This window comes from Protopterus annectens, chromosome 15.part0 (genome assembly GCF_019279795.1).
Source record: "Protopterus annectens isolate FY-2018-M chromosome 15.part0, PAN1.0, whole genome shotgun sequence".
NCBI lineage: Eukaryota > Metazoa > Chordata > Ceratodontiformes > Protopteridae > Protopterus > Protopterus annectens.
The window spans coordinates 491,920,482-491,943,082 of record NC_056749.1 but is presented as its reverse complement, the minus strand read 5'-3'; the positions used below and the strand labels follow the sequence as shown (position 1 = coordinate 491,943,082).

Below are 22,601 nucleotides of genomic sequence, written 5' to 3'. Positions count from 1 at the left end.
CCTCTTCTCAGATAAACAGTGTATAAATAAAATTAAACATAGCAAAGCTTAATAAATTAACTAATAAAAAACGTGTAAATACAAATTAATAATACAGCCAGACTGGCACAAAGAAAATATGATGAAAATAGGAGGCATAGAGAGAAACACTAAGCTCCAGATAACCTAACTCACTGGCTACAGCTTATGACAACTTCTACACCCAAGTAATATAAAATAATCCCAGACGGTTCCACCACACACAAGACAGCAACACCTGCAATCTCTTGCACAGCACTCCATACACTAATATACAAATCTGCCCTATCCCAGTGGTTGGAATGACAAGACATCCCTTTTCTGACACGGGAGGAAAACAAATAAAACCAGTTTTGACTTGTCACGGTTAACAGTCTTGTCAAGACAAGTCAGCTTACCTCCCTTTCAATCCACCGTGGTGCCTGACTTAAGCCATTACAGCACTTATTTCCCACCTAGTGTTTCATCTTTGGTGCACTGAAAGGAGACTAACTGGAGATCTAACATTTCAAAACACATGCCTTATTCATTAATCAGAACGTCAGAAGTCACAAAATTACTCTCGCAACGATAACACAGATTTCAAATGAATAAATGAAAAAAATGCATTGCATTTTAACCGTTTCCTTTAGCCTGTCATTACCCTGGCAGAAATAGTAAGAAGCATGCCTTTGCAGATCTACTCAAACTACTGAGCCAACATTTACCTACAGACTTTGACCTTGGAGACTGGCACACCATCACAGAGATGTCCCTTTAAGGCTGGCCCTACCCACCATCATCAGAAAATATAAACCAATTACTCAGGCAAGCCTCATCTTTTAAGACATGGACTATATTATGCTGAGTATATATACCAACAAAATCTCATTAAGTTTGACATTTAGCAGATCGGCATTGTCAAGTCAAAATCCTGCTAATGACTAACTTGTTTGAGAAGATTAAGCACATTCTCAACAGTGGTCTTGTTTTTCACATAGTATAACCTGACCTAGACAATGTATTCTAGGCTATATTCCAAGCTGATATTGTAAGTATACTTAACATTAAACTTCACCCCATGTAGTAACATGGAAAACTAGCAAAACACAGAACCTACACAGTGCAAGTTGCAGAAGACTCATAGGAAAGTATGAATATGACCAGCTTTTTGGAATTTACTTCTGATTTCCAGTGGAAACTAGGAACTTTGCAGTCATCTGCAAGCTCATGTGGGAAATATGAAGTCCCTCTACAATACCCAAACAATTCAGCAAGACTTTACTCTCAAACATAAAATTCATTGAAAACTGGCTCAAAATAAATGAAAAAAAGTGCAATATGGTCACATACGTTAGACAACCTATCAATCAGCTGACAGCAAAGACAATAACCCACTTCAAAATGAAAATGTAGGCAAGGACCACGGAACAAGGATAATCTTCACTTTCAATCATGTGACAGAAAATACTTCTATTTCACACAGCTAATGGCCAAGGAAATATCCCGATCTAGAGAGGTCATTGTTCCATTCAATCCAGCATTGATTACGGCAAAAGAGTACAACACCCCCTTCAAAATGCATCTCGAACATAAAACTAGGGAGAGTGGAGAGATTTATGCCTCGTCTTGTATGCCACTACAGACCCAGTTGGGCTTGGCTCTCTTTTATATCTCCAAACCAAATACTCCTACAAACACTAAAACCAGGGTCCCATGTCTCCACCAGTGGATAAAATATGTAGGAAATAGATTGATCTCACACTGCCTCCAACTCTGGAAAAAAAAAGTACTGCCTCTGCTATTAAGCAATGCACCACCACCATGCTTCAAAAAGAATGCAAACGGCTGAATGGGAAGTTATAAATTCACCCTAGATTTTGTTGGGCTAGTCCTCAAACAGAAACAAGGTTATAGCCTATGCGTGGGTATTGGCAAGGTATACAAGGTCACACAGCTCAAATGCCTTGAAATTGCAATGAATCCTATGGAAAAAAAACTGAATTTTAATGACAGGGTTGAAGATTTGTTTGTTCCTGACAAAATTCTTTGCTGTTAAAGAACTCTGCCCCTTACACTGCCCATTGAGTTCCTGGGCCTCATGCTCTAACAATTGGATACACCTTTTTCACATGGCTCACAAGCTCTGCAATACCCTCTTACACCTTTCTGTACTGCCAGGCCAACATAAGTGTTTAAAAATTCCCTTTATATTCTTACAATATTTAAGTTGACCGTAACACCTGTGGTGCTCTTGACTTACCTACATGTCTTCACAGAGCCAGTCCTCTTATCAAAATAAGAAGTCAGCTATTCATTGTACAAGTTTTATTTGATAATTTAGTTTTGTCAAAAGACTACTCAAATGATCAAATCTTTGAAGACCCACGATTTTTCACTTTCCACTAGTGAGGGTCTGTCCTGTTCCTGCCAAGCTTTCCTGCCATAGAGCTTTGCTCGAACAGATTTAAGATGTCTGTAAAGTGAGACTGCTGTAAAGCTAGATCTCAAGCTAACATGATTAGTCTGCATACCGGTTAAGATACAGCTTCCCCCTTACTTATGCACATTACTATGGAATTGTCTATAAACACATGAAGAGGTCCCTGGGGCCACAAGTGATTCAATGAGTTGAATTTACAAGGGCTAGCATCTCTTATGTTTTTGTTTTAGACTTTTTGCGTCCCAAAGACTCTGCACTTTTATGCAGAGTGATAATACTCCTGAAGCGATGTCTGCTGTGACTAACTGATTGGAAAACAAGAAGAAACAGAGATCTAGATTGAGAAAGGTGATGCCTCCACCACATGATCTCCCTTTTTACAAATCCCAGAACTGTAACATGAAAAGACAATAGGCGCTGATGTTGAGAATAGGGACTGACGCTGGGAACAAAGATTTCATATGGCACTGTATCATCATGTGGAATCTTGTCAAAGGTATGACAATCATGGAAGCCATGAGAATCAGAATCCTGAAGTATTCCCTAACAGAGACTGATGTCTTAATGGAAAGTCCCAGAAATACATCTAGATAAACACCAATTTTTCCTATTGAAGAAAAGTTCTTTGTACTGAGGTGAGCAGCAAGCACCCCCAGAAAAAAACAATCAAGAGAAAGAGTCAGAAAAGTCTTTGTGAATGTTTTCTCTGAATCCCAGAATGTAGGCGATCTCTGACCCAAGACAGTTTCCTGACACTAAAAAAAGACTACAAAAACTACAAAAAAAACAATTGATTTAAGGAAGGAAAATTGCAGACACCCTACAGCTTGTAGTGCGCTACTACAGGAGCCAGACACTTTGTGAACACAACTGGGGCAGTGGATAACCCAAAGAAGGTGAGTCAAAGAACTGAACGTGATCCAAACACACAACCTTAAACACTGAAAGGATGAACAGGAATGAGGTGATCTGCAGCCTTTAAATCTAAGGTTATTAAAATTTACATGAGAAAGGATAACAGGTAACATGAAAGCATTTTGAAATTTGGCACCATCTCAAACTGGTTCAGAAACAGAAGATCCAAAACTGGTTTCCATGTACCTCTCTCTCTTTGGCACCAGAAGCATTCTGAATAAAAACTATCCCCCCTAGGTGAGGAGCAACATCTTCTATTAGCCACGAGACAGCATATGATGCAAGACAGGAGGAAAGAGTAGGGTTTTGGTCTCACAGATGAGGAGGAATCCCCTGGGAAAGAAAGTTCTTCAAACTGCCACCAGTAGCCTAGGTAGATCACATTCAGGCTTCGTCTGAAACTATCTGTTGCCAAAAACAAAAATGAAGACTCAAACTTTCTGGAAGAATGAAGGGACTGTTAAGTGTGGGTGGGGGGCCAAGGTCCCTCATACAATCTTACTTGAACGCAACTAATTCAGGGGGTTCCTGCTCTTGCATTCTAAGTTCATGCTTATCTGCATTCTGCTGAGACCATCTTTTCCCCTAAAGTTAGAGTGCATAGAATACCTTGGAAAACTTGGGAGGACTGAAAAATGAACTTATGTACTGTAACAGACGGTCCAAAAACAATCTCTATCCAAGGGGGAGTTCAAAATTCCATTTTTGAGATCTTTAGGGAAGTTCTGACAACCTTCTTATAACAGTTCCAATGGCAGCAGCCCTGGAAGTGGTATCAACAGAGTCAAACATTTTAAATCATAAAGTGATTGGAGGAACAGAACAAACTAAATCACACAAGGCAAAATTGTCCCTCAAAGGAGGAACAATCCTCATACTTTCACAATTATTCAAGGTAAACACAAACATGAGCTTGATATTAAAATACTAAAAATTACAATTACATAAGCATACATTTTCCCCCCAATCTTATCATAATCTTTTCCATCCTTATCAGGGGGAGAGGAATTACAATTGGTGTTTAGCAGCCGCCACATTAAATACACCTATAGCTGCTGGGTGAGGTCTGGGATTGGTGCATAAAAACTTGGAAAAGCTGAGGAACTTTATACAATCTGCTTTTTTTTAGGTGAGCAGGCTGTCAAGAAAATTTGAGGCTGCGACAAAAACATTATCCAAAGTAGACAAAACTGGTGAGATAGCTGAAGGTTCTGCAAATGCCAGCTGAACAAGTCATTTTCTGAAAGTGAGAAACCGCAGTATTTTCCCCACTGAAAACATTGATTCATCCTGGTAATATCCTCAGGAAAATAGTCCCTCACAGGAAAATCGTACACCACACACTCCTCAATCTCAATTAGAAACTTTTGTGGGAAAAATGGTACCTGCCACTTCCCATTCTCCTTCAGGTTCACATTTTTGAACCTCCTTAGGGAATGAGGAATCCCCCTTTTTATTTTACCAGTAACAGCTAAATAAAAGGGCCTGCAGAAGACCATGAGCCAAGCCCAACAAATTACTTCTGTCCAAGTGACACAGAAGACAAATTTCTAGTTTTCTCACTTTTTGAGAGAAATTTCAGAAGAAACACAAAGCATTGCCAACAACTTTCCTAGGAATGGCATCCGCTACAGAGAATGCGTCTAACCCACAAGTACATGGCAGCTGTTTGGACTACATCAGCAGGATCCAAAGAAAAAGCCAAGTGGCCAGAGATACCAGCTTTGGCCACAGCAGAGTCAACCACCTGGGGATGGGGCAAAATAACCTGCTGTTGGATAAAAGGTTGCTTAAGTTTTCTTCTTCTTGTGGCTGGAAGAAGGTACAACCAGGGAACCACTACGATGATCCATGGTCATGCCAAAAGCAGTGTTTGTTCACAGAGAAGCTCAGCATCAATAATTGGAAAACAGTAAAGTGGAAAAAAATTAACTTTCCCCACAAAAGAAGACACACAAGACTTAAAACAATATCCCCAGCTCCAAAAAGTAAAATGACCATAACTTCTCCATAGAAAAGGTAGGCTTAAACAACTTTTAACAACAAGTACATAAAAGTCTCACTACAGTCAACAGAAGTGCTTTCCTAGTTTAAATGCACTTATTTCTAAGACAACAGTTTTCACTATGGAAAAAAGTAAATGTGGAAGGTTTTTCCCTGAAGGGAACTTCTGCCCAGTAATGGGGCAACATAAGCAGACAGACCCTTGAAAGCCTGAAGAGCTCTGTTCTCAGCATCAGAAAAGCTCTGTAGAGATTAGCTCCCAAACCCAAGTCAGCTCAGCTCCCACTGACCTAACAATATGGTTGCATGGAAGGTGCCTTGAAGCTTTGGAAGCTATCTGGTTGTTGTATCCTACGCAGTATACAACCCGTGTACATTAGGCTACTGCAGAAGTGATCATAAAGAGCATCTCAAAAGGTATAGGCAAGAGGACAGCAGATACTAGCATTCTTCTGTCTTGCAGATGGGAAAAGAAACATTTTTCCAAAAATGTGAAACCACTCCACTCCATCTAGAACATAAAGAGTTGGTCCACAACACATCACATTCTTTCCTCTAGACAAAACTCAATCTACCACTGTTTATCAAAATGTAGACATTTGAGTATGTTGGTCTAAATTAATTAGTGATACAGGAAAAAACATAGCAATTTTAAGTCACACAACCCATTTGCTCCCCATGAGATACACTGATGTAAACAATGCCAAGAATGAAAGCCAACCTCCAAGTTAAAGGTTTTCCACATACATACAATACAACTAGTACAGCTGCGTCAGTTACAATACATATTTTTTGTTGCTAAAGGCCTGTATTACACCTAGTACTTTATTCATTTATTCTGAGGACAATGGGGCATATCTGCGCACACTGTGCCGGCAAGGATACAACTAGTCCAAAAAGACTACCACCCCACTGCAGAAAGTATGCACACCCAATGACACACTGGAGCATTTGTAATTAGACTGCAGCATTGGATGAGGGAGAAATCTTAACTACTTGGCAAAATCCACTAAGACTTGAGACAAGCAGACTCCACAAAGGGAAAAAAAAGGACACCACAGCCATAAAGTGAAATGGAAAAACAAGCGCTGAGGCAGCAAAGCTAACCACTCCACCACTGTACCTCCCACAGTATAGCAATTAGTAGTAAAGACCTGTAACCAAAGCAAAGACAGACATGCTAAAAATCCAGAAACTAATTAAAAAAACTTCTAAATTAAAAAGAATAAGTATACAAGACAACATCTAACAGGTTAAAACCTTCAGAAAAATTAACGCAGAGACGTTAAATGCAACTGAAGATGAAAAAGCTAAGTGCACTACTGGAAAAAGATTCAAGTCAGCCTCACTAAATCACAAAACCTTTTAAAAGAAAAATCTCCCATGGCTAACGGACAAGCAAACTTGAAGTGTCACTTAAATAAGCCTGAGACGCACAAATAAATGAAAACTCAGAACAGAAATTACTAATTTATGCAAATAATTTATGCTATCAGAAAGGGCAGGAGCATCACCTTGAACAAGGTGGAAAATTCACAGATGCAGGAGAATATATAGACCATCGCTAATAGAGTTGTATAAACTTGACTAAAACAGCTTCATACAGGCTAAAGCATTCAGTCACCTTCTAAGTTCTAATCAATAATCTATTCACATCAAGAATCAAGAGTCAAGGTTTCTTACTGCAAAACAAGGGTAAGAAGTTTTATTGCTTGAACTGCTACATCATACTCTTTGTCTAACGTCATGGACACAATTCGGTCCTAAAAGGAAAACAGAAAATTTCGGTCAGTTAACATGCCTTAATTCTGCTGCAAAACTGCTTCAAGCTGTCAACCTAATTTCCTGCATTCTAAACTTAAATCATACTGCCAACACAAAATATAAAACATATAATCAAGTACATGCCAGACTGTTTCAAAGCACATTCTGACATGAAGTTACAAAGGATACAACAAACCACTACACTAAACAGTATTGAGTGTACACTCAAAATTAAAAAAAAAAAGTGACTTACCACATTCAGTTTATCTTGGACACTAGCTGCAGAAGCAGAAAATTAGATTTCTCTTACTACTCTCAAATCAGACATTGATAATTATAATGATTACACTTTATGTGCCTCAACACTGCTTCTCGCCTCCCTCTAAAATAGAGGCAAGATGAAAAGAACATTTCAATGCTCAACTTACCTAGGACTGAGAAAGCAATAGATGGGCGGAGGAATGAATGAAAGGACACTCAAACAAGAATATGGGAACAGTAATAACAGTAATTCACCCACTGAAAAATAAAAATCACTTCAACAATGTCTGCTTACCTTTTATGAGGAGTTATGGGAACAGTAATAACAGTAATTCACCCACTGAAAAATAAAAATCACTTCAACAATGTCTGCTTACCTTTTATGAGGAGTTATTGATGTGTGCAGAAATAAGAATCACAGTTTAAACTCAAGGAAGGGTACAGCCAAACAAAGCCGGGGGGGGGGGGGGGGTACTCAAGATGCTTTTTTCTACAACTGCATAAACTTCTTGTGCAGCAAGTACCATTTTGTAACAAGCAGCCACACTTCAGAAAGGAATGGATTTATCTCAATAATCTAGGAACCATTTGCTCTAGATATGCCAGTCACTGGGAAAAGCAAATGATACCAAATCAAAGTTACCAGTTCAGAGCCTAGAGTTTATTGGTTCACATCTGAACATAAGAAAGCAAACTGCATCATTACCAGCTCATCATAAAAAATGCTCTGATCTCAGGTTCACTAAAGTCTTTCCCATCCATCTCCTCCAGCCAGATTTGTTCAAGCACTGGGATCTATGGCAGCAGCCATAGCATTACTTCCCTTAGCAAGATACTATACATGCATGTTCTTTAATGGACTAGCTGTTCCATGGTTTATTCTTCGACAACCCCCATCTATTCCATTCAAACTTACTCGGATTCTTACGAGTAAAAAAAAAAAAAATCAATCACAAATCAAACCTTAATTATTCAATAAATATAGTTCATTCATTTAATAAACATTAATATCATAATTTAATAATTAATGCAACTTATTTCATTTAAAATACTTTTAATCCAACTTTTAAGCTCTATGGATCACAACCAATTGTCCTTGCGAAGAAATGACAGAATGGGCTGAACCATAACCAAGCAGAAATTTGTCTTTTTCTATGTACTGATTCAGTTTGCTCATATCCAGAATTAGCCTGAGGTCCCTTGTCTTTTTTGGGCTCTAAAAGAAGCACAAGTAAATTCCGAATCCTATTTGGTCTGGCGTGACTTCGTGGATGACTCATCTAGCAGCTTTTGAATTTCTTGTGCTGCTTTCCTCTGGGTGGAACGTTGGGAAGCTTCTTCCCTTTGCAACAACGAAGATGAAAAAATAGAATGGAATAACCACTGGATATTATTCTTAGCACCCAAGCATTTTCTATTACATTTGCCCAGGAATCTGGGTACAAGGACTATCATCCCCCGACTGCCTCCAGATGCAGACAATTGGGAAGCACTGGAAGAGTCTGTCTGGAAAGGAATTATGGAAAGAAAAGTTATGGACTCACCATAACGTTCCATCTGACTTGTTGCTGTTCATTTGCCTTCAACCTGTGGGAGACTGATCCGACTCAGACGCACACTTCAGCATCAGATCCAAGCTCCTCCCCTACCCATAATGCCCATCTCCCTACAACCCTCAGATCAAATTTGTTGCAGAACAGCAGCACCTCAACCTAGACCATATGCCTCTAGGCCTGGCATCTTCATAAAAAGTCATCAGGAGAGAAAGTAGCCAAAACGTAGAGGGGCTATGCCTCTTCCATCCGGTCTACTACACAGCCCACACAAGGCAGGGGGAAGGAGAGAGGAATGGAAGTCAAATGAAAAGCAACAACTCAGATGGAACGGTATGTTAAGTGCACAACTTTATCTAAAGTTGTTTTCATTTAATCTTCAACCTGTGGGACAGTCTCCAGCTACCCAAGAACCCTGGGTGACCCTCATGGAAGGATGAGCACAGCGGAGCCAAGGATGTCCTGCCCCTGGAAAAAGAGTCAATTTATAATGGGAGATAAATGTGTACGATTATGCCCAGGTAGCAGCAGAACAGATAGCATCTAAGGAAACCTTGAACCAAAAGGTCGCAGAAGTAGCAAGAGACGTGCTGGAATGCGCCCTGACATGCCCTGGTGGAAATAACCCTTTAGCTCGATAGGCCAATGAAATGCACTCAGAAATCCATCGAGCAATATTAAGAGGCTTCCCAAGGAAGGGTTTAGAAAAGGAACAAAAAGTTGAGCTGACTTATGAAAGGATTTTGTTCTATGCAAATAGAAATGCAGCTGTCTGTGGACATCAGTGCAACTTGTACGCTCTAGTCTAAAAATTTGGAAAAAAAACTAGAAGTTTAATGACCTGGTTAATATTGGACTCTGTCACTACTTGCAGCAGAAAAGATGGGTTTGTCCGCAGGGAGACCCTGTCTTTATGAAATACCATATAAAGAGGATTGACAGACAATGCTTGGATCTAAGACCCTCTTGACAGGGTACTTACTACCAAAAAGGCAGTCTTACAAGACAAGAACTGCAACTCAACCTTAGGCACTGGTTCAAAGCGGGGAGAAACCAGAGCTTGCAATAACAAAGTGACACTGGGTCCTTAACCGGAAGTATAAGTAAAAAAAAGAAGTTATGTACCTACCATAACGTTCCATCTTAGTTGTCTTCATCTCGCTTTCCTTCTTGCTGTTTGGGTTTGGAGCCGATCCTCGGCTCAGACTCGGCCATCTTCAATAGCTCGAAAGCAGTTTACTGGCTCGAGGCTACCCCTTATCCCTTGATGCCTAGCGAAAGCTACCCAGATCTCGTTTGTAATAGCTAATCTCAGACATAAGTTGAGAAAAACAGTTATACAAAAACTAGTTGTTCAATGCATCTAATTATAGAATAGGTTACGAAAAACCCGGCCAGAACAGCAATAAGGAAAAAAATACTCAGCCAGTGAAAACCAGAACTCCTCTCAGTCCACTAGGATGGGGGAAGGAGGTAGGGATGCAAGAAGGCAGGCAAGATGAAGACAACTAACATGGAACGTTATGGTAGGTACACAACCTCTTTATGTTGTCTATCTCACCTTCGTTCTTGCTTGTTTGGGACAGCGTCCCTAGCACCTAACATCCTGGGTGGCTCATTGGAACACTCTTCAGAACAGTGGAACCAAAGTCAGCTCTGCTCCGGGAGACCATATCCACCTTGTAATGAGATATAAAGGTATGAGAGTTTGCCCACGTGGCAGCTGCACAAATTGAATCTATGGGCAACCTAGACTGAAAAGCTACGGAGGTGGCCAATGCCCTGGTAGAATGATCTTTTGGTTTAGCTGGAAACTCTATTCCATAACTGGTAAATAAAGGTAATAGTATTAGATAACCATCTGGATAAGGTCACCTTGGAAACTGGGAGGCCTTGTTTGTTGAAGGCATAAGAGAGAAATAACTGGTCTGACTTCCTTAGTTCTTGAGTTCTATGAAGGTAAAAACGCAATTGTCTATGAACATCCAGTTGGTGAAGCTTGTATTCTGCCTTGCTGTGATTGGGAAACAACACTGGGAGATTTATGGATTGATTTAAATTGTTCTCTGAGCAGACTTTAGGAAGAAAGGCTGGACTGGTCCTCAGAGAAACTCTGTCCTTATGAAACACCAGGTAAGGAGGGCGAACACACAGTGCTTGAAGTTCTGAGACACGCCTAACTGAAGTGATAGCAACCAGAAAAAGTGTCTTCCAAGACAGAAACTTAAGGAAACATTGATGCTGCCAGTTCAAAAGGAGGCAAAATTAAGGAAGTTGAGACTAAATTAAGATCCCAAGGAGAAGGGGGATCTCTCACTGGAGGTCTAAGAAAAGATGTTCCTCAAAAAAGCCTTAGAACTTATGAGACATGACGTTAGAATTCAACAATCCGATATGAAAATTTGAAATGGCTGCTACCTGTACTCTAATAGTAGCGGAAGCAGCACTGGACTGAAAAGTTGTGCTAGAAATTCAAGAATTTCATGGACTGGGGCTGAGAAAGGATCCACATTTCTAGACTCTGCCCAGTAAGAAAACAGTTTCCATTTACTAGCATACGTTTTTCTCGTAGTGGACTTGCGTGAGGAAACGATAACATCACGGACTGCTTGGGAGATATCGGGAAGCCTGGCGAAGGTTGGAACTGGAGTAACCAAGCTGTAAGCTGGAGTGTTTGGAGGGATTGATGCAACCCGTCTGATTGATGAATCAGATCATCCAGGGCTTATCAACAAGGTAGGGGTGCAGGAACAGAAACCATATCTGTCGAGGCCAATAAGGTGCAATGAGGATCATTTTGCAACCCAATGATTTTGCTTTCTGTACGAGTCTTGGTATTAGAGGAAATGGGGGAAAAGCATAAATGAGTCCCTGAGGCCAATTGTGGACTAGAGCATCTCTGGGTATGTGACCTGGAAGCGGAAGAAGGGAGAAGTAGTTGCTGCATTTGCTGTTGAGAGGGGTGGCAAACAGATCACAGCAAGGCTGTCCCCATTTGCGGAAGATCAGATTCACAACTTCCTGATTTCAGAGACAACTCGTAAGGCATGAGAATAGCTCTACTGAGCCTGTCCGCTATGACGATGGATCTCCCAGGGATGTGTGTCGCAATCAGAAAATGTTTGGAGGAAATCGCCCATTGCCACAGTCTGAGTGCCTATCGACACAGGGAGTAGGACCTGGTTCCACCCTGTTTGTTTATGTACCACACCACTGACATGTTTGTCTGTTTGAATTGCAATGGTCCCAGAAGGAAGAGAGTCTTGAAGGGCTTGCAACGCCAGAAGCACGGCTCTCATTTCTAGGACACTGATATGCAGATGGTACTCGTGAGGTTGCCAAGTGCCTTGGACTGTCCTGCCCAGATAATGCCCCGCACACCCTATCAGGGAGGCATCCGTGGGTCACTGTGGCTACCGGTGGAGGCTGTATGAAAGGTCTGCCCTGAGACACTAGTGGGGAGTCCCATCCACCAAGTCAGGTGCCTTTTGCATGTTTCTGTAATCAGGATCATGTGAGACATGGGAAGCTCCTGAAAGGACCATTGCGTGAAAAGAAGCTACTGAAGAATTCTCATGTGGAAAAGCGCTAATGGAATTAGAAGAATGGCAGCTGCCATGGAGCCCAGAGCTTGAAGGACATATCTGACTTGAATCCTTTTGCTCTGCATTAGGATTAACACTTGTTGACGAATTGTGGAAACACTTTCTAGTGGTAATCTTGCAAACATTTCCCCTGTGTTTAATTCTGCTCCTATGTAAGTGATAGACTGACAGGCAACAAGGCAGATTTTTCTAAATTTATGATGATGCCTAGTTGAGTGCATGATGTGATTGTATAATCCCACGCTTGTAAGAGTTGATGCCTGGTGGTAGCAGTGAGGAGCCAGTCGTCTAGATATGGAAACATCTGGAATCCTTGATGCCTCAAGTGAGCCGTGACTACTGCCATACACTTGGTGAACACCCTGGGGGGCTGAGGTGAGACCAAAGGGCAGAGCTCTGAACTGGTAATGACTGTCCCCTACCCGGAAGCGAAGAAATCTCCTGGAGCGTCTGTCCATCCTGATATGGTAGTACGCGTCCTGAAGATCTATCGAGCACATCCAATTGTCCTGACCCAGAAAGGGTAGAATGGACTGTAGCGTGACCATCCAAAACTTTTCTCTCTGTACAGATTTGTTTAGCCTACTGAGATCCAGAATCGGTCTCCAGTCCCATGTCTTTTGGTACCAAAAAGAATCTTGAGTAAGTTCCGGATCAGAGCTGGTCTGCGGGGACTTCACAAATGGCTTTTTTCTAGCAGTTTTGAAACTTCTATGAATGCTTGCGCCCTCAGACTGGATGGAATATCTGAAGGGCCTTTTTTGACTGTAAGGAGGATTGATGGAAGGGAATTTTGTAACCTCCGGATATAATGGATAGTACCCATCTGTCTCTTGTTAAATTTTGCCAGACTTATGGGTACAGCAAAAGTCTTCCCCTGACTGTCTCCAGAGGTGAGCAGCCGGGCAACCCTTCAGGGATGCTGGAATGGCTTGCCAGAGAAGGATTCTCTGTCACCCTGGTTCTGAGGACCCCCCCCTCAGCCACGAGGGCGTCTGTTATTGCAGTTTCTTCCTCTGCAGGAAAAAAATCACCACGTGCGTCAGGCAAGGATCCCTGGGATTTACAGAACCACATCTTCCCACTCTTCTGACCCTTGGGGTAAGGTCTAGAGGGAGTGGAAAAATGGACTCTCACGGCAGAGAGTCTTGCCTTCTTGCTCACACCTGGTTAACGTGTCTTTCGCCTGAGGCCCAAAGAGAAAGGAGCCAAAAGGAGTACTGGTGAAGGACGCTTGAAAGGGTTCCGCAAACTGACAGCCGCATCCAAGCATGTCTCCTGAGGGCCACCTGTGCCAGCGGCTCTGCTCGCTCAATCGGCTGCATAGGAAATCAGCCTCATGGAGGAGTTGACTATGGAATTAAGAGTCGCCAGCTGGGAAGCTAGTCTGGCTTGTACTACCACAGCTGTAGGATCTTGAAGGGCATCTCCAAACTCTTTCAGGAGATCCCTTTGAAGACTAGTAAAATGACAAATAGTTCAAAGACCTCATCGAGAAGGTCAATGAAGCAAACATTCGCTTTCCGTATCTGTCCATCGTCCGAGACTCTGTTAGGGGGATGAACAGATGAAGAGGTTTCTGCTCTTTCTTGGTGGTTGCTGCTACCACCATGGCATCATTGGGCACACCTTTGGAAAGGAATTGCTTATCCTGGGGAGCTGTAATAAACTTGTTAGGTCTCCTGGGAGTTGGTTCCACAGTGTCTGGAGCTGACCAAGCCTTTCGAGCCACCACAGACATGAGTGGGTCAAAAGGAGAAGAAACCCAGTAGGTGGAAGGTCAGGAATAGAATGCGTCCAGGAATACAGACTCATCCTTGGCAGGGGCTAGGGAAGTCCAGTTCCCCCCCTCTGCCTAAACATTTCAAGGATATCCGAAAAGGAAACCTCTTCAGAGGGGGACCTTGGGGACCCTTCTGATTTACCTAAGTCTGTATCTGAAGTGACAGACTCAGGGGAGTCAATGTGCCTCCTCTTACACTTCTTCCAAGGGGGCTCAGAGTGATCAGAAGAGGCCTCGGAAGAAGAGGGAACACCCAATGGGGTGTCCTGTGGCATCAGTTCCCTACGCTTGGGGTCTGGAGGAAGAGCAGAGGTTGGCACAGACATTATGGGGGACAGAGCCTATGGAGCTGGTAGTGGAGCAATTTTGGGGGACAGCACACTCCGCATGACATCGAAGGCATCCCGACCTCGAGGCAGAAAAAGCTCCGGTTCAGAAGAAACAGGAATCTTTCTCCGCGCCGAGGACGATGGCTCAGAGGCCGATGTTGGAGCAGAGCTCACCTGCGCCAAAGCTCAGAAGGGGAGAATGGGGTCGGTCAAGGGTCTGATGCCACTCCCTCCCTCGGAACAGACGAGACAGCCCTGGCATCCAGATTCCTCGATAGAAGGAACAATTGAGGTAATCGGAGCCGAAGGAGAAATGGTGATCTGAGTCGCCGGTTCTACTACCCGCACACCAACAAACTCCGGCTCCTAACTCAGTGGAGTCAGAGGAAGAATGGAAATAGAGGGGGTTGGAGCAGATACCTGTTGAGGTGGGCTGGATAGTAATTTAGCTAGTGCCTGTGACTTAAGCAACCTACTTACTACTCTCTCCACATCATGATCCGAAAGCCTAGAGGATCAAGAGGAGTGTGAAGAATGGTGGCTACGTTCACTTTGTAATAAATGGTGACAGAGGCTCCGAGTGGATGAACTCTAAAGAAGGGGGCCTTAGTCTCTTATGGCTCCATGACGGCTCCGAAACATCTGATGGAGCCGACGGAGGAGTTGTTTTGTCGGTGCCAGCCAGAACTGACATACTCTGTTGTTCCAGTACAGGAGTCGGCTCCGAAGGTGGAGCCGATGGTTTGACAGATTTAGGGGATTTCACTGGCTGAGAACTCTGCCGGTGAATCCTGATGCTTCAATAAACCCCGAAGGATTAACTTGTTTTTGCGCTCCTGCAAGATCCTTGGACTAAAGGCATGGAAAATAGAACAAGAGTCCTGCAGGTGAACAGTGCCCAAACAAACGCAACTAGTGTGCCCATCTGTCAGAGAGATTTTCTGACAGCATGAGTCACACTTTTTGAAGCCAGAAATTTTCGTATCCTTGAACAGGACTCTACACTACACACAATCTAAGTATCACAATACAGACAAAAAATCTCTACACTACTAAACGAACACAACAGTTTTCTTTTTTTTTCTATACAGTAAAAAGGAAGGGAAGGAGAGCCTCTAAGTTAAATGGCTGTCCTAAGGGAGGGGGGAGGGGAGAACTCTAATTTAAACGAGTTCTTAAGAAAAAAAGGGAATGCTGAAAGAAGCAACGTCCACAAACACCCACAGATAATAAAACTATAAGGGGAAGTATACTCTAGTTTTAAGAAGTTTTAACAAATATAAACATATAAATATACAAAAGTATACAAGCCTCAGCCAGAAACGACACCTCACAGCTGAAGTGGCAAACGAGATCTGAGTAGCTTTCATTAGGCATCATGGGATAAGGGGTAGCCTCGAGCCAGTAAACAGCTCTCAAGCTATTGAAGATGGCAGAGTCGGAGCAGAGGATTGGCTCCAAACCCAAACAGCAAGAACAAAGGCGAGATAGACAACTTAACATCGTACCTTTCAAAAAGGCCTTACAAAGCTTGGACGAAGCCAAGGAAGCTGAATTCTCGCCTATTTGAAAATTAGAGATCAATGGTAACTGTACCTTGACCGTAGAGAAGTTGGCACCCTGATTAAAAATATCTGCCAGAAATTTCACGATGGCCAGAACTAGCGCAGTGAAAGTATCCAGATAATGCTGAAAAGCCCAGATTGAGAAACACTTCCATTTACGAGTAAACCTTCCTGGTAGAAGACTTGTGAAGCGCTACCAAAATCTTAACGGGAGAAGAAAGCCCGGGAGAACTAATTATCAAAGGAACTGAAGTAGCTAAGCAGTGAGCTTCAGGCCAAGGCTGAGTGACAGATACCTGAAGGATGTGAAATGAGATGCAGACCTGGACCTAGCATCCATACTGGACACACTGCATGAGACCACAGAGAGGGGAACCAAACTTGGCAAGGCCAGAAGGGGGCAATGAGGATCACTGAACTCCCCAGCCGTAGAGCTTTATGAATAAACTTGGATATCAGAGGTAGTGAACGGTAAGCATATAGTAGACCAGAGGGCCAAGCATGAACTAAAGCATCTCTGGGGGGGCTTTCCCAGATGGGGGTTCAGAGCAAAATACTCACGGCACTTTGCATTGGAAAGAGAGGCAAAGAGATTGCAGCAAGGCTGACCCCACTTTCAAAAGTTCTATTCTGATGCCTTAGGAGTGGTCTCTGAATCTTTCAGCAGTGGAACAGAACTGCTGAGCCTGTCCACTAGAATGTTTGACCTCCCCATAAGGTGCATTGCCACCAGAAAACGGCTAATGGATATCGCCCACTCAAATAATCTCATGGCTTCACGACTAAGGGGGTAAGATCTGGTCCCCCCGTTTGTTGATGTACCAGACTACTGACATATTGTCCATCTGGATGGCAATAGTTCTTTGAGAAAAAGGAATGAAGAGCTTGCAGCACCAAAACCACTGCCCTCATCTCCAGGACATTGATATGCAGATGGGTCTTCCTGGGAGGATCATGTTCCTTGGACCGTCCTTCCTGTACAATGCCCCCCCCCCCACCGGAGCAGGGAGTCGTCCGTGGTCACCATGATCGCAAGGAAGGGGAGAATGAACGGGCAACCCTGAAGAAGATCTGGGGATTGAAGCCATCACAAAAGTGAATCCTTGCAATCCTGAGATAACTGAACCGAATGAGAAAGGGAAAGTCTAGTAAGGACCAATGAACCGGCAGAGTCCATTGAAGGATCCTCATATGAAGGTGTGCTGTTGGAACTAGAGTAATCCTGGCCACATTTTATCTGGAGAATATAAAAAACATGATGTCCAAGGGATAAGTGTCTGTCCGGAGGTGGAAACACCTTGACTTGGACAGAGTCTATCCAGGCCCCAGTGAAGTCAAGGACCTGCACTGATGCCATCTGTGACTTGTTGAAGTTTATAGTTATGCCCAGATAGTGGGCGGTCTTGAGAAGATGATCCCTGGCTTGATACAGCCGATGCATGGAGGGGGTGGAAAGGAGCCAATTTTCCAGGTAGGGAACACCTGAAACACCAGCAGCCGCAGGTGAGCCGCCACAACTTCCATCACTTTGGTGAACACCCTGGAGGGCAGTGGTGAGCCCAAAGGGGAGCACTCTGAACAGAAAATTACTGGCTCCCAGCCAGAAGCAGAGGAACCTCCGTTAGCACCTGTTCATCTTTATGTGACAATTACACGTCCTGGAGGTCCACAGAGTACATTCCAGTCATTTTTCTGCAGGAAAGGCAGAATGAGCTGAAGAGTGACCATCTAGAATTTCATCTAGGCAGCGAACAGATTTAGAGTTGACAGATCCAAGATGGGTCATAAGTCCCCCATTTTCTTTGATACTAAAGAATGTGGAATAGATGCCTGATCTGGACTGGTCTGGGGGCGGCTGGATGAGTATTTTCAAGCAGCCTGGAAATTTCTATGGCTACCTACTCTGGTTGCACATGTGAGACACCTGGGAGGTGTTTGGGAGGAACTGGGGGTTGGAGAAAGGGGATAGAGTGTATCCTCAGGATATTATCTGCAAAACCAAACTATCATCGGTGACCGACTGTTGGATGTCAAGAAAGACACTTCCTCCACAGCCAGACACACCCCCACTGCCTCCACAGATGAGCAGTCGGGCAACCCTTCAGGGCTGCTGCGAGGGTCTGTCTGGGAAAGAATCCCGAGACCATTGGTTTTGCTGGATACCCTCTACCACAAGGGTGACATCTGTCACATCTCCCTCTGCCTCTGAGGGAAAGCAGAGTCCTGAACATTATGGGAAGAGCCCTGAGATTTCCAGAACCACATCATCTTCACCTCATGCTGATTCCTAGAGAAAGATCATTGTAGCATTGAGAAGCGAATCCCGATGGCAGACAGGGTCTTCCCATCTTTCTCGCTCTGAACTAAAAAGTGTCTTAAACTATATTGCCAAAAATTGGAACCATAGTAGGGGGCATTCGTAAAGGATGCTTTGAAGGGCTCCAAGAAAGCACAATACCAGAGCTAGGCATGGGACTCATAGCTACACCTGTAACAGCAAGCCCTAGAAACACCCTCTATACCATGTGATAGGAGCCTCATGGAAGTATCATACATTCTAGTAAGGGTGGCCATACAGGAGGAGAACACCTTTTTCTCCTCTGCCATCATGGACCCCGGGTCAGACTCTGTTACTCTGACCAAATCCCGCTGCAGCTTGATAACGTGTGCCATGTAGTTGCACGCAAAGCAAACGTAGCTGACGTATAGGCCCACTTCCCAAAATGGTCCACAGTCTGCAACTCTCAGTCCAGAGGATGGACGGTAGAGCTCTCCTGAGCGAGCTCTTTTTTAGTAGCCACCAGCAACATAGCATTGACTGGGGATCCCTTAGACCAAGCTGCCTATCCAGTGGGGCACTAAAAATTTTGTCCGGGTGTTTGGGGATAGGGTCAACCGTATCCTGTTTCTTCCATACTCTGGATGAAATCAAATCCACAAGGGAATCCACAGGAGGGGACACCCAGGAAGTAGAGGTTCCTATGCCAAATGCCTCCAGGAACACAGACTCATCCAGGCTGGGCTTTTGGGTAGACAACCCTCCTAGTTTGTGCATGATTTCTATGTCTCCAAAGGAGACATCTTCTAGGGGTGATTGGGGGAGCCCATCCCTTACTCCAAGTGGGTATCTTCTGTGAGGGACTCTGGTGGGGAATCCAAGTGCTTCCTCTTACACGTGCGTTTCCAAGGGAGCTCCTCCGGGGGGGGGGGGGGATCCCTTGAATCCTCCAGGCGGACCGCGCGGACCCCACCCGTTTACCTCTGCACGGTTTCACGCCCTCTTGAACTCTCTCTCCAAAGTTCTTTTCAACTTTCCCTTACGGTACTTGTCCACTATCGCGGTTCTGAGGACTTAAACTTTGGACTATCTCGGAGTGGGACCTCCTGGGGCTTAGTGGCAACAGGCTGTCCTTGAGTGGGGCAATATGGCAGACTCCCACCTAGAAAAACAAAGCCAGGATAGACTCAGAGGATGACAGTGTCAAGGGTCTCGAGGGGGCTGAGAGAACCCTCTCCACCGCATCGACAGCGGAGAAGGAACAAATCTCAGTAGTAGGGTTGAGTAAGACCAGATGCACTACCCTCTGCGAAGGGGGAGCCGGAGCCAAACATCCAGGTACAGAGACTCCGAAAACCATGAAGTCGAAGCCATCCCCTCGGATGCAACGCTGAGGCTATGACTCAGTCGGTCAGCTCCAAAAAGATTGGAGCCGAACCACTCTGGGAAATGGTCGGTGTTGAAATACCTGGAACCACCAGCGCCGACCCCTCAAAACTAAGAAACTTCGGACCCAATGACTCCAACACCAGAAGTCTCATTGGAGAAGGAGGAATTGGGAGGAAAGCAGACTACATGCTCCCAGCTCCAGAGGGGAAGGAAGGAACAGGCAAGACTCCCATCTGAATCTGGGTCTGAATAAACCTCCACATCACCCTGTCCACCTTGGCTTCAGAAAGACTACAGGACCACCGGACAGAAGAGGTAACTGACGGGGCCTAGAGTGGCGCTGAGGGAAGGGAGAATGAGGGGACCAATCCCAGGGAATCTCTGGCTCTGGGGGAGAAGCAGAGAGATCTGAGTCAAGGAGAGCCCCGAGTTGGATCCAGCTGAGACTTAACTGAGGGCTCTGCCACGGAACAGCAGTCAGGAGACTGCTTCCTGGACCTGTCCCCTTCCTTGGCCTGGGACTTTTCCCCATCCCCAGACTTCTTGGTGGGAGTTTTAGTCCCAGATGTCGGGGCAGAGGAGGAACAAGCGGCCTCCGGAAGAAGGAGGCCATAATTATCAATTTGTTTATCCTGTCAATCACGGCACAGGGACTGAACCCCACACAGATCTAAAAGTAGATCTTTAGGTGCTCCACACCAACACTCTCAATGGACAGTGTGTGTCCATAAGAAGGGGGAAGCGTATGGCCACACATTGCGCATTTCCTGAAGCCTGGCTTAGGAGAATCAGCCACAGCAAAGGAACACACTCACACAAGCACCAACGCGAACGCACACAGGGATAGTTGCAGGCAAGGAAGAAAGAAGATGCTAAAAAGGTAGGGAAATAGGAGAAATTTACCCCCCAAAACTCCCTCACAGTAACAGGAGCTATAATCCAACTGTCTCACACAAGTGGCAAACAAGATCTGAGAGGCTGAGGGAGACTGGAATTACAGGTAGGGAGGAGCTTGGAGCTGAAGCTGGAGTATATGACAGAGCTGGATCCGTGCCAGATCCAGTTCCCACGGGTTGAAGATCGAATGAAAACAATTTCAGAATCTTGATTTTGCAGCCCTCCTCTGCCTCTAGGGTGACATCTACCACTGCTACTGCCTCCTCTGCCACTGGTTGACATGTCCCCACAAGACTCTTGGAAACGTCCTGGAGATTTGGGGGACCACATTTTCCTACCACCTGTGATTCCTAAAAAAGGTTTGAAGAGGAGTAAAAAACTTGCTTCTCATGGCAGAGTCTTCTCTTCTTGCTCGCTACAGGTAAGCGTCTCTAACTGATGGATCAAATAAGGATGTGCCAAAGGGGTCGTTGCTGAAAGACGTCTTAAAAGGGTCCACTAAGTCAAAGCCACCTCCAGGCATGTCTCCTTATGGCAATGCCTGAGCCAGTAGCACATGAGGTGCCTTCAGCTGTTTGATACATCAACCTCATGGAATCATTGGAAATTGACAACACAGTGGCCAAGTGTTCTCTTAAAATCTTGTACAAACATGGACTTAAGAGAATTTGATAGCTCCTTAGTCAAATCTCTCTGTAGTCTTGTGAAATGTGCCAGGTAATTAAGAGACCTCAAGGCGAAGGTCACAGAGGCAAAGACTTTCTTTCCAAATCTGTCTGCACCCTACAGTCTCTGTTTGATGGGTGGACAGAAGAGCTCTGTTCTGCTAGCTCTTTTTAAGTGGCTGCCACCACCACAGAAACTACTGGGACTCCTTTGTTCCAGTGGTGTCTGTCCTTAGGAGGACCTAAGAATTTTTCAGGTCTTTTTGGAATGGGTTTTGGTGCTATGTGGCTCCTTCCATGCCCATTGGGGCATTTCTCGGGAGAAGTACTTTCTGAAGACAAACCGCATTTCTGTCTGAGGATGTCTAATGTCTCTCCAACGGAGATATCTGGAGGACCCCTCATTGAAATCTGCATCCTCCATGAAAGATTTCAGCAGGGGACTCAATGTACCCTCCTCTTGCATGTTCTTGTCCAATGGATCTCATGGGAGGGGTGTTCAGAGGAAGTATCTGACGAAACAGGTGAAGTTCTTCTACAGAAACTGCTTGGAAGCTAGCTGGAACTGGCTGCCCTTATGGAACAGGCCTGATAAACTCACAGATCAAAAACAAAGAGGGAATAGGGATTGGATGTGAGGGATGAGAAACCGGTTCTCTAGACAGAGAAAAATCTCCTTCCGTGACCTCAACTGCAGATAGGCCCTAAGAGGCTGTGGCCGGCCGCACTGGAGTAGAGACTTCCAGTGCAGGGAGATCTGATTGCTACCACTTCTAATAAACTTCCGGAAGACCCGGATGATGTGATGGACTGTGGCTGGAATGTTTCTTAGGAGTCTGCAAGATAGGAGAGTGCAGAGTTGGAGAAATGGAACACAGGATGAATTCTGGTGAGTGAAGTCTTTGCAAGATGGCAGGTTTTGGATCCAAAGGTCTGGGATCCAAGGTAGGAGCTGTAGGGCTCAAGGGAAGGACCCTGTGTCTGCGCACGATTGTGGCAAATGAGATCTTGGGTACTGAGGTTGGACAAGGGCATTATGGTTAGGAGGTAGAGCTCAAGAGTTGGATCCAAAGTCTAGAGTAGGCAGCAGAGTCAGATCTGAGGATCACATCTAAACCCATGTGTTGAAGAATGAAAGTGGGCATCAGATCTG

General features: G+C 44.4%; 1 protein-coding gene across 2 annotated transcripts in view; it reads right to left on the bottom strand.

Moving 5' to 3' along the window:
* STAG2 (stromal antigen 2) overlaps positions 1-22,601 on the bottom strand; it is a 3,222,550-nt gene that overhangs the window by 2,108,503 nt on the left and 1,091,446 nt on the right. For both annotated transcript variants that reach the window (XM_044057319.1, XM_044057321.1), the window contains exon 11: positions 7,043-7,122. In XM_044057319.1, the coding sequence (XP_043913254.1) occupies positions 7,043-7,122 (80 nt within the window). The remainder of the gene's footprint in view (positions 1-7,042; positions 7,123-22,601) is intronic.